The sequence below is a fragment of the Myxine glutinosa genome, chromosome 1 (genome assembly GCF_964187855.1).
Source record: "Myxine glutinosa chromosome 1, kmMyxGlut1.1, whole genome shotgun sequence".
NCBI classification, from domain to species: Eukaryota; Metazoa; Chordata; class Myxini; order Myxiniformes; family Myxinidae; genus Myxine; species Myxine glutinosa.
Window position 1 is genome coordinate 329,781,784 of NC_136261.1, and position 12,584 is coordinate 329,794,367.

The 12,584-nt window shown below is 41.9% G+C and overlaps 1 protein-coding gene across 1 annotated transcript in view; it reads right to left on the reverse strand.

The window, feature by feature from the left end:
- Positions 1 to 2,411: 2,411 nt before the first annotated feature.
- LOC137412026 (neuron navigator 2) overlaps positions 2,412 to 12,584 on the reverse strand; it is a gene marked incomplete in the record, with an annotated part of 519,476 nt that continues 509,303 nt past the window's right edge. Inside the window, 5 exon segments of the mRNA XM_078769766.1 lie at positions 2,412 to 5,017; positions 7,988 to 8,194; positions 11,037 to 11,155; positions 11,352 to 11,548; positions 11,669 to 11,740. Of these exon segments, the coding sequence (XP_078625892.1) occupies positions 4,892 to 5,017; positions 7,988 to 8,194; positions 11,037 to 11,155; positions 11,352 to 11,548; positions 11,669 to 11,740 (721 nt within the window).

Below are 12,584 nucleotides of genomic sequence, written 5' to 3' on the forward strand. Positions count from 1 at the left end.
AGCGTGTGTGGTGAATCGCCCTGCCCTCGGATGGACGTTAATCTGGGCCGGCATTCGTTGGTGGACATTAAAGATCCCACAGTGTCCTTCATGAAGAGTAGGTGAGCTATTACCGGCACCATGCCAAATTACAAATTCCTGCCCTAACATACCATTGCGTCATTATTATTGCATCAGCATTGTATCAGCCAATGCATCAGCCCCGTGCTGCATACGAACATTGCATCAGCCAATTCATTGCATCAGCCAATTCATAGCATCATTGCATCAGCCATTTCATTGCATCAGCCAATGATTGCATCATTGCATCAGCCAATTCATTGCATAATTGCATCAGCCAATTCATTGCATCAGCCAATGATTGCATCAGCCAATTCATTGCATCATTGCATCAGCCAATGATTGCATCAGCCAATTCATTGCGTCATTGCATCAGCCCCGCGCTGGATATGAACATTGCATCAGCCAATGATTGCATCAGCCAATTCATTGCATCAGCCAATCATTGCATCATTGCATCAGCCAATTCATTGCATAATTGCATCAGCCAATGATTGCATCAGCCGATGCATTGCATAATTGCATCAGCCAATTCATTGCATCAGCCAATGCATCAGCCCCGTGCTGCATATGACATTGCATCAGCCAATGATTGCATCAGCCAAGTCATTGCATCAGCCAATGATTGCATCAGCCAATTAATTGCATCAGCCAATGATTGCATCAGCCAATGAATTGCATCAGCCAATGATTGCATCAGCCAATTCATTGCATCATTGCATCAGCCAATTCATTGCATCAGCCAGTGATTGCATCAGCCAATTCATTGCATCATTGCATCAGCCAATGATTGCGTCAGCCAATTCATTGCATCATTGCATCAGCCAATGATTGCATCAGCCAATTCATTGCATCATTGCATCAGCCAATGCAATCATCATTGCAATCATCATTCAAATCATCAAATCATCATTCATTTCAAATCATCATCAAATCAAAATCAAATCATCATCAAATTTTGATGCAATCATCAAATCATCATTGCATCAGCCAATCATCAATGCATCATCATTGCAATCAGCCAATTGGCATTGCATCAGCCAATCATGCCAATGATGCTACCCCACAGCCCTGTGCTGCATACGAACCACCGTTTAGAACGCATCCAACGCATCCTGTGCTGCATACGAACGAAGGAAGTAATTTCCTTTTAAACCTCTTTCCCTCAACATTTATATAAATATTTGAGATTCTGTATGTGCTCTGGAAGTTGGAACAATAACAACTCTGGCAAAAAAACAAAAAACTCATTTCACTCGAAGGCAACATGTTGTAAATGAATGATCTTATTTTGTGCATCGTCAAAGTAGAATCCAGATAACTAGATACGTGGTATGACAAAACGATCGCCAAGGGTAAGCCTCCAATCGGGAAAAAATCATTCAACCTCTGATCAAAAAAGGTGTTTTTAGTTAATTAGGTCACACTCTGAAAAAAAAAGTACGTGAAGGGCACTAATCAAATATCAGGTGCACAACTTCAGTGCCAGTGCAGGTACACTTTTATGATGCAAGAACATCTTGCAAGGCCAATCGGTGATCTTTAACGATTCCGCATTGGAAAAATACAAGTCATTTATTTCCAGACCGCAATTTGACCTTGACCTTTAACCCAGAGGGGTATGATATAGGCTATCTAAAAAGGGCAATTTCGTTATGATAGGACAAACCATAGTCGATTTATGATGAAAAATGTTAAATTGTATATAATTAGGTCATGACCGTAATAATTAGGTCAAGGCCAAAAAAACTTGTCATCCGCACATTATTTTTACTAGCAATGGTAGCCTCCCTAGGCTTCAATTGGGAGGCCCAAATGAAAAGGAAAAATATCAGAAATTGAAGGCTTTTTTTATTTTAAACGACTTATGTAAACATCCGTTAAATCATATCACACTCAAATCATGAAAATCTAAACAGTATTTGTAGAATTTCAATAAAAGCCACATCACTGTTCATATCGGTAAATATTATTCCATCGTGTTTGGAACAACTGGAAAATTGGAAAGCTTGGAAATTGGAAAAATTGAGAAAACAATATTTTACTCCAGGGGGTCCCAGGGTTACCCACCCAAAATTTCGTTGCGATCGGTTTGGCTGTTTTTGCGGTACCTGGGAACAGACGGACAGACATTTGGTGAATTATAGTAAGATTCCCATTATTGTTGTAAAAATATTTTTTCCCCAAAGTCCCAACCGGTTTCGAGATACAGCTTGTAAGTTACCAGAAAAAATATAGTAAGAAACAAAAAAACAAACTAAAAAATCCTAAATGGTGTGAGTACTCGTCGGGGTCTATAGGGGAGCCTTAATGAAACACACTTCTGGTCATGATTAAATAAAAACAAAAGGTCATAATAAATATCATTTTATTAACATAGAATAATTTACAACAGGAACATCATGTCCACCTTTCCAAAGGGCGGAGAATGAAATTACAATCACATCTACGATGATTGGCTGCTCCAAAAGAGAAGTCTTCGTTTTATTACACAAAATACCAATCATCTCATGGTGTTTACAAAATGTTTTTTAGAAACCCCAACCCCTCACCCTCTCCTCCCAAAAATGTACCACTATTCTCATCTATGTACACTCAGTATGCTACATTGTCTATACACAGAATAACAGTGAGTGAGACGCGCATCACCGACTTTGTTACCTCCACCAATAACGAGAATGTGTACAGCCTCAAATGGAAGGTAACACAACTGCGGACAAACCGACGCTGGTTGCAGTACAAAGCCGAGCACGTATCCAGCTTCGAAACAAACCGAGGAGGATTTGAAAATTACCCCGACACCGACAATACACCAGCTCTTGTGCGCACACTAACCATTTTGTTCGAATGGCAGTTCAAAACCGTTTGGCTCAATCAATGGGAAGCAAAAAGATAATGATGGCAAAGTCGTTGCATAGTACATTTCATGTCTACGGACTCTGAAAGTGTGAAATAACCTTATCCAAGAATGAAGTCCTAGCAAACAGTAGTCAAAAGCTTCAATGGATGTATAACACAATGATACACACTAACACATACGCAACACGCACAAACCCCCCCTTTTTTGATGCTTCTAAAACCTTAAAATGGCGACATTTTGGCATTTTCTTATTGACCAAAAGTCGAGCCAAAAATAATGAAGACCCTTTTTTCTTGATAACTGCAGAAGCCCAAATCAAAGTCACATTTTCCACAATTATTTTAACATGCACAATCCAAGCCACGGCAGATTGTGCCAAAATTTCCCCGCTCAAGGGAGTACTCGAGCGTACCATGAGACCGCCACAAGACTACCAAAGGAACCGACGCTACGCATTCAACGACATTGGGGAATCACGTTTCCTGTTTTTGATGGGGTTTTTTTTCTTTCTGCGAAACATTTACAGACGTTCGCTGCGTTTGCCACAAACCTGTTCATAAGTAAAACACTGGCTGGAACACGAACGAAGTAATTTTGGCAGATTTCCTTAAAAACTACCGTAAGGACACTGCATTTCCCCCAGTTTGTTGTCTCACGGCGGCACCTTTGCATAAAAACAGTGCTATTTCTAATTAAAGCCGACAGCTCTCCGTGTGCGGTGGCTCACGCAGCCAGGTTCAAGCAATAGGCGTTTGCGAAAATTGCGAAGAATACAAACTACTTAGTGTCAGCAACCACGCTGGGCAACGCTGGGCAATTGGTCTCGTTACTGGCAGTACTTGGGAGATACTCGAAACAAGGGGCCATGCCTAACTGGGTTAAACGGTGTCGTCGGACTCAAATGATGCGGCGTACCGCTTACTGCTCTTCCCGGTGATGTGCGATACATCCTTATCGATATCTCCGATATCGATCTCTCCGATATCGATCTCTCCGATATCGATATCTTCGATATCCGATATCGATAAATCCGATATCTCCGATATCGATACATTACTCCAATAGCACGTCTGACCATCGTTGGCGTTACTGCGTAATAAAGGAATGTGTTTATGTGCCGACCCACGTTTCCAGATACTTGAATTGCTGTAAGGCAACAATAGTTTGTGCAGCACCAAATGTTTCATTTGTAAAGGTAGTGGTCACTTAAAATGGTACAAAATAACACGGTAAACGCTTTGATTGTTTGAACTGTACGAGTTACAAGAGAATATACTTATTTTTCCATCTTTTCTTTCTGAAAAGTTCAATTTGAAATAAAACGTCAGTATTTTGAGTGATGTGGACCTTAGGAAACAATGCCATGGCTTAAGTGGAAGTGATGTGAAGCCTTGCGGTTTGATGTGTTTTTAAATGTGCTCTCTCAGGCCCAAGTTTGTGCTTCTACGGCCAAGCAAGTGTTTCCAGGCGAATAAAGTAGGAGTTTGCACCTGGCGGTCCATACAACCTAATGCTCACTTAGTTCCGAAAGGCAAGAGCCTTCCAGACTCGTCAAAGTCGTGCTTTTTGTTTTTGCTTGCATTGCACATTATGGCAGCAAGCGAGCCTCTGCATAGGTAAACGTTTGACTTTGTCTGAAGGTATTTCAAGCTTTGCTTTACCTTGTATTCTTGCAATGTGCAGAGATCATCAAAATACTGATTACTTGACAAGAGTAAGAAAAACACAGTCACTTTCAGTTCTTCGACATGGTCTCCATTTTACTCCGTGGGCCAAACAGAGCCCCCCGTTGGCTGCAGGTAGTGGAGGCCAAAAAAGGAGAGAGTCTGTCATACCACCATCACATTAGTCAAGGATGCTGCGATGTTCACTTGATCTCTGACAAGCTTTGCCGGACTTTCTTCAGTGCACCATATGAAAAATCCTTCCCACCTGTATGGCAAACATCACAGGGCCAGGTTGCGCTGTGCGTCACAACGAGGATTCTAAAGACGAGTCAAGAACGTCGTCATGGTGACTGGTGCTGTTCGAATCGCTGTCACAGCTCTGCGGACTTGAGCAGTTGGCTGCTTCCTGGAGCCTCATCAGCATGTTCATCTACAGGACAGGGGGGAATGTCTTTAAAGTCTACCGTTGGCTATTCCCACAGGAAAAAAACATTTGCTCGTCAATATTAAAGAAGAGCATTCTCATTGCACTTTAATTGAGAATTTTACGTAACTTCAACATACTTCACCCTGCCGTTGATTTTCTTCATTTGAATCTGATCGATCTAAATAAATTAATATACAGTACTTGCATTTTATGGACTCCTCTTAACACCAACAATCAATGCACTTAACTTAAATTTAACCTCCACATTCATTATATTATTGGTATGTGTATATTATTATACACATGTATATACAATATATACAATATGTATATTAAGCTTGGTGTTGACTTAGTGGTTAGGGTACCGGCTTGGGATCCTAGGATCCTGGGTTCGAATCCCGGTCGATCGCTGAATTAACGCCAGGGGGGTTGACTCAGCCTGTCATCTTTCCGAGGTCGGCAAATTGAGTACCAGTTCACTGGTAATTCCCTGTGCGTCGCAAGAGGCGACCAACAGGGTTGGCAGCAGGAAGGGCATCCGGCCATAAAACATTGCTTCAAAAAGGGAACCACGGTGCCCGAAAAAGGCCAACCCCTGCTCTGTGGGGAAAAATGGCCTCCTAAGGTGGTTCTATACAATATGTATATTATTAGTATGTAGCAAGTCCTCAGGCATTTAAAAATATATCGTTCGAGTCCTCCATGATGGAGCACCCCCTGGTGACACTACACTAAAACTGCAATTATGGCAAGCATATAACCCACCACCCTATCCTGTTGTCCATGTGATCAAACAGGAACTGTTCCTTTTTGGGCATGGGTGCATAAATCACTTCCGGGTACTTTTCCTATGCCTAAAGTTGTGACTGATCATATGCAGTACTTTTAAAGACACACTACTTTGAGTGATGTGTTCACATACTGGTGAATGTGGTAAATAAATTTGCTAATCTTAAAGTTTGGTAAATTCACTAAAAAGGAAAGTCTTTGAGGAAGCAGAGTAAGTGACCACTTATATGATCCAGGGTGGCAATTTGGAAAATTATTAATGTTCGTATATTCCCCTTTAGCAGTTGTGGTGCCACAAACCTGCTTGCTTTTATGGGCATTGCCATGCAAATGTCAATCGGCATGTCATCGACAAGGCAAACGCCATACCTGTAGTAACACAAAAACCTAAGGCTAGTCAGTTAAGTCCTGATATTGATGCAGCACATGATGCAGATTTGCCGAATTGATGACACACCTCAGTCGGATGTACCAATTTGCAAAATTTCTTTTTTCGGCTGCCTTTATTAAAAACTCTGGTTGTTCATGTTACCACAGGCATGGTGTTATTCATGCATGGATAATGGATGATCCTCCTCGTGCCGTCAGGTGCATAAAGGCTGCCGAGGCACTTTCATTGGCGAGGAAGACACTCCGGCACAGGATACTCGACTATCTCACTTCCCAGCAAGCTGCTACTCATTTTGCCGACCTCGGAAGGATGACAGGCTGAGTCAACACACCTGTTGTTATATTGGCACTGGCTTGGGCCTGAACCTTGAGATCCTAAGCCACGATGCATCACCTTAACCGTTAAGCCATGGCAGGCGATATACACTTCTTCACTACTGTGATGCCTATGACACTCGCAAGTAGTTGGGATCTTATGATTGACAGCCGGGAAAATGTTTTACAATTTTCTTATCTCGGTTTTGTCTCCTTGCTGTCGCTTGCAGTGGAAACCACAGCAGTTAACAAGGAATACAAGTTCCCAAATTACAACAACTTGCCTGAGCGAAACATTGTCTGCATGCACGTGTCTGGCTGTTGGTCATCACCGGTGCTGAGATTATTACCCCTCCCCCCTCACCTCGTCAACTGGCATCTGCTCATTTAAGGGTTTATCCAACACTCACTCCCTTACTGCCATGGTGCCAATGACACTTAAGCATCTGGGAGCTTCTGATTAATCAGCCAGAGGTGTGTGTACATGTGTGCGTGTAATATCTACTTTTCATGGTAACCTTAACATTCGCAAGCAGGTGAACGCAAATCAAACTAGAACGCCACTCAGTAGAGCGCATACTCCGTGGGTCAAGTTGGAATAATACGTTTTGTTTAACATCCCTTCTCCCCAAAACAATAAATGACAAAGAAAGTAGGCCCGAACTGTCAGAATTTATTTTGATATATCTCGGAATTAGAGGAGAAAAACATCATTGAAGAATAAGAATAAAAGCTTTAATGCAGTAAAACAGAAAAAAAAATTCCCCCAAAAAATTCCTGGATCCGGAATAATATCCTGAGCTTCACCAAAAACTAATCAATTCTTCCTTATCCCAAGGGAAATCATCCCACCAACTTTCATTCAAATCCGTTCAGAACTTTTCCAGATATCTTGTTCACAAACACACGAACATTTGAACAAACGAACACACACACACACACACACACGGACAGACACGATCGAATGCATTACTCCCTAGCGGGAGTAATGAGCAGGCAAGTATTATCAATAAAAAAAATCACCTTTAGAGGCCATTTTTCCCCACAAAGCGGGGGTTGGCCTTTTTCGGGCACCGTGGTTGTTGTTGTTTGTTGTTGTTGGTCCCCTTTTTGAAGCAACGTTTTACGGCCGGATGCCCTTCCTGCCGCCAACCCTGTTTGTCGCCTTTTACGACAAACAGGGATTACCAGTGAACTGGTACTCAATTAGCCGACCTCGGAAGGATGACAGGCTGAGTCAACCCCCCTGGCGTTAATTCAGCGATCAACCGGGATTCGAACCCAAGATCCTAGGATCCTAAGCTGGCACCCTAGCCGCTAAGCCAACACGAAGAATGTTAAAGGATATGATTGAACTTAAGATGCTGCATCAATCCTTCATCTTTAGATCTCAGTTCCAATGATTGGATTTACCTATATAAATGGTAATAATAAGCGTAGAATCAAAACACAGTTAATAAATTCGGCCGTTACACTCACAAGTGGATCACCCTCTGCATCGCTTTGTGGAAGCTGCTTGGAAGGACCGCCACCCTCCTTGGATGATGAGTATCCGTCAAATCCTACATCCTCTGGGCGCAGCTGGAGCAACGTTGGCCACTCGTGCTGTGACTGTGGTGAGCTCCATGGATATGTCTCCATCACCCACTTTGCAGGATCTTCCCACGAACTCCTTCTTCCATAGAGCTACAGCCACCAAAAAAAAAAGTTGTCAGCTTTAGTTATGAGTACTTCATCCAAAACTGGCAGTGGTGCCAAATCCTCATCAGTAGTCATGGGACAGATGGACTGCAGCCATGATGGATGTCTAATGATGATTTAAAAAAACGTGTGGATTTGCCAAGGTTAATGCTCATTGTCGGCCAACTACATTGTACCATTCCATTCGGTTTGCTGAAAACATTTTAATGAAGTCAGATAGCTCGGTTGCAGATGTTGGAACGACTATGCATCCTAACAGCAAATGCTGCTGGTTTAGATTCCGCTTTGTTTCTATTATTAAAATCATGAAATCGTTTTTCACAAATTATCGCAAGTCATTCGAGATGAGGGTAAAGGTCCTTTGACCCATATTACTCGTGCCACACTGTGTTCTGCTTGTAACAACCCAGAGTAGAAAACACAATGAGATTCATACACTGATGTGCAGACGTGGCAAGATGTATGATAGGATAGATATAATCAGTAAATATATGCAACTCAGCTGACGAATAAAGTGCCTTCAGAAAGTGTCACACCCTTTGACTTTTTCACATTGTATTTTGTTTCTGCCTGAATTAAAAACTGCTTAAAATGAGATTTTTTGTCTGATCTACACATAACACCCCATAATGTCAAAGTGGAATTTATTATTATTTTTTCGAAATTCTTACAAAATAATTAAAAATGAAATACAGAAATATCTAATTTACACAAGTGTTGAACCCCCTTCGTCAATACTTCATAGAAGAACCTTTGGCAGCAATTACAGCTTAGAGTCTTCTTGGGTATGTCTGTATCAGCTTTGCATATCTGGATTTGGGGAGTTTCTCCCATTCTTCCTTGCAGATTTGCTCAAGTTCTGTCAAGTTGGATGGGGAGCGTCGGTGAACAGCAATCTTCAAGTCTTTCCACAGATTCTCAATGTGATTCAAGTCGGGCCTTTGGCTGGGCCACTCAAGAAAACACATTAAACATGAAAACATACATGGATACTTAAAACATACAATAAAGGAAGTGGGAGACAAGAGGGGGAGAGAGAGGAAAGCATACAAGCACAACAACAGTAGAGAACAGGGACTTCGGTAGATCTGTGGAAGGGAGAGGGGTACATGGTATTAAGCAAATGAGCACTACTAGGAATTTCAGGAAGGAAGTTGGAGATTGAAAAAGGTGGATTTAGGGTGTATTAACGGGGGTAGAAAAGATCAAGGTTTTGTATGGGGAAATATAAGAGATGGTGGTGAACAGCTGTTTTGAAGACCTTGAGGGAGGAATGGGATTGAAGAGAGTGTGGGAGTTTGTTCCAGAGGCGGGAAAAATGAGGAATGAAAGAGAGAAGGTGAGCAGAGAGTCTTGATTTTGGCAGTTTCACCAGAAGAGGGTTGCTGGCAGATCTTGTGTGTCCTGAAGGAATATTTGGAGGACAGAGCACAGACAGAGCTGGGGAACCCAGGCCGAAGAAGAGTCGGTCGAAGACAGAAAGACCACCAACCTGCCTGAGGGTGAGCGAGTGAAAGGCCCTCAGAATCAGCTTCATTGCAGGAGATTCCAATGATTCTGAAAGCATTGGTTTCAACAACGTAAAGCCGAGCTAGGTGTGAGGCAGGAGCACCAGCCCAGAGTGGAGAACAGTATTCCATCAAGCTGTGGATGAAAGCTTTGTATGTGGTGAGGAGCTCAGTAGTGCCAAGGAAGGACCTCACACGACGGAGGAGTCAGCGACTGGCTTTGGAGGCCAGTTTGGAAATGTGGTTTTCCCAGGAAATATCACGGCAGATAGTGAGACCCAAAAGCTAGAGTGACAGAACTTCTTCGAGAGGATTGTTGAGAAAGTAGATGGGAGGCTTTTCAAGACGGTCTTTTCAGAGAGACATAGTGAGAGTGTGAGACCTGCCCAACCAATGTCCTTCTTGCACGCTTGCTCAGACAGCCATCTCTAGGAAGAGTCTGGGTGGTAGTTCCATATTCTTTCCATTTCCTAATAATGGAGCTCACTTCCTAATAATGCTCTTGGGAACTTTCAACACCATAGAAATTGTTTTATCCCCCTCCCCAGATCTATGCCTCCTCACAATTCTATACAATTCTATATCAGAGTTCTACAGATAGTTCCTTGGACTTCATGGTGGAGTTTTGCTCCGACATGCACTGTCAACTATGGGACCTTAAATAGAAAAGTGTTTCTTTCTGAATCATGCGCAATCAATTGAATTGGCAACAAGTGGACTCAAATCAAGTTGAAGAGACATTTCAAGGATGATCAAAGGAAATTGGATGCACCCAATTTCAATTTGGAGTGTCATAGCAAAGGGATTGAATACTTACTGACTCGAATCATTTCAGCTTTTCATTTCTAATTATATTAATTACATTTTTGAAATTAATTCTACTTTTTTTTCCACTTTTACATTATGGGGTAATATGTGTAGATCGGTGACAAAATAAATCTCCATTTAATCCATTTTAAATTTGGGCTGTAACAACAAAATGTGAAAAAGTCAAAGGGTATGAATACTATATGAAGGCACTGTCGGTAACATGGGACAAGACAATAAGAAAAGAGATTTGTAATAAAAAAACAGAAAGAAAATACAATTAATCTGGATCCCTTTTGGAACTCCAATGGCAAACTTGTATGCATTTACTCCTTATTCTCTTGGATCAAATGCAAAACAATTAAAATTGAGGCAATGCTTTGTGTATTGTTCTTCAATAAAATAAAAATGAAAACTTTGGAAAACATTTTCAAAATGTAGACATAAACTAGTTGAGTTTAACCCATTAGTGCGGTGTTTAAGTTACCAACCCCCAGCTAGCTAATGCTAACCTGCAGCCCTTCTCGGACAGCTTCCAGGAGATATGGAATGATAGAGTAGTTCCACAAGTCCGTGAACCACACCCGAGAGCCATCAACATCCATAGGACATGACAAGAAGAGCCGTGGGCCTGTATAAGGGGCACGATGCACAGAAAGCTGGATTAAAGGAAGGGCAAACGCTTCGAAAGAAGACATTAAGCTGTAAACTATAATTTAATCACCAGACTCAAATATAAATTAAAAACTTCTGAGTTTAGTCATATTGAATGAGTTATCTCGCACTGCACCTCTTCACAGTAAGACGTTGAGCAAAAGGAATCTCACCAATGGTCACATCAGAGGAACTGTGTGCTTCCAGGAAGCGATTGAGATGGTTCCATGCTTTGGGCATCCAGTCGATGATGCGATTGAGATCATTGTTACGGGTTCCGGTCTCGATCTCCATCTCAACAAGCTTGCGCCGCAGGTATCGGCTAAGGAAGCCATTGACAGGCTCCACATGGTTGGCACAAAGGACCCACCTGTAGGTGGATAGGTTGGTAAGATCACGCATGATGAAAAACACTTCAAGTTTCGGAAGTAAAACACTCGATTACATGAGGTAGGTTGAAACTGTAAAAATGATCATGCACTCTATGTACCGGAAGTTGTGATGAAGCTGCAAATTTGGTGTGGATGCCACAGCCTGATTCATCGTCCCAATGATGTATGAGCTGGAAAGGCAAGATTTGCAGAAAAAGATAAATATCATGTTCCACAAAACAGCAGCAATTAATAATAATAATAATAATAATAATAATAATTCATTTATTTTGTATAGCGCTTTTCAAGTAGCCCAAAGGCGCTTTGACAGAGTGGAAAACATAATGCATAACAATACATGAAAACAACAATTGCAAAAAGACAAGAATCAATAGGGAAATATTTAAAGCAAAAGGAGGGAGAAGGAGAAAAGAAAGTCAGGGGTTAAATGCTGTGGGTTGAATGTTGAATGCAGTGTTGAACAGGTGGGTCTTTAGTGATGTTTTGAATGTGGTGAGTGAGGAGGAGTCTCTGATGGTGTGAGGTAGAGTTCCAGAGGGTGGGAGCAGCGATGGAGAAGGCCCTGTCCCCCCAGGATCTGAATTTGGTCCGGATGGAGGGGGTCAGGAGGTTGGTACCAGCAGAGCGGAGGTTGCGGGTGGGAGTGTGTCTGGAGAGGAGGTCAGCCAGGTAGGATGGGGCCAGGTTATGGAGGGCTTTGTATGTCAAGAGGAGGATTTTGTACTGGATTATCTGGGGGATAATTAAGACGTCCACAATGTCTTATCCATCAGAAAACACATCACTTATATATTTATACAACTGTTTATGCAGGCTGCTACTGATTTGAATCAGGTTGAAACATAAAATATTGTATATGGATGGATGAGAATCAAGTACATTCATGTTAATAGGAAGAAGATCTTGCAGGAACCCGTAAACACGCCACACGAGACTAAAAATACCACTTTTGCCATTTTAGCACAGGACAACGATACGTGCTACGTATACATGTCATGAAATAATCTCAATGGC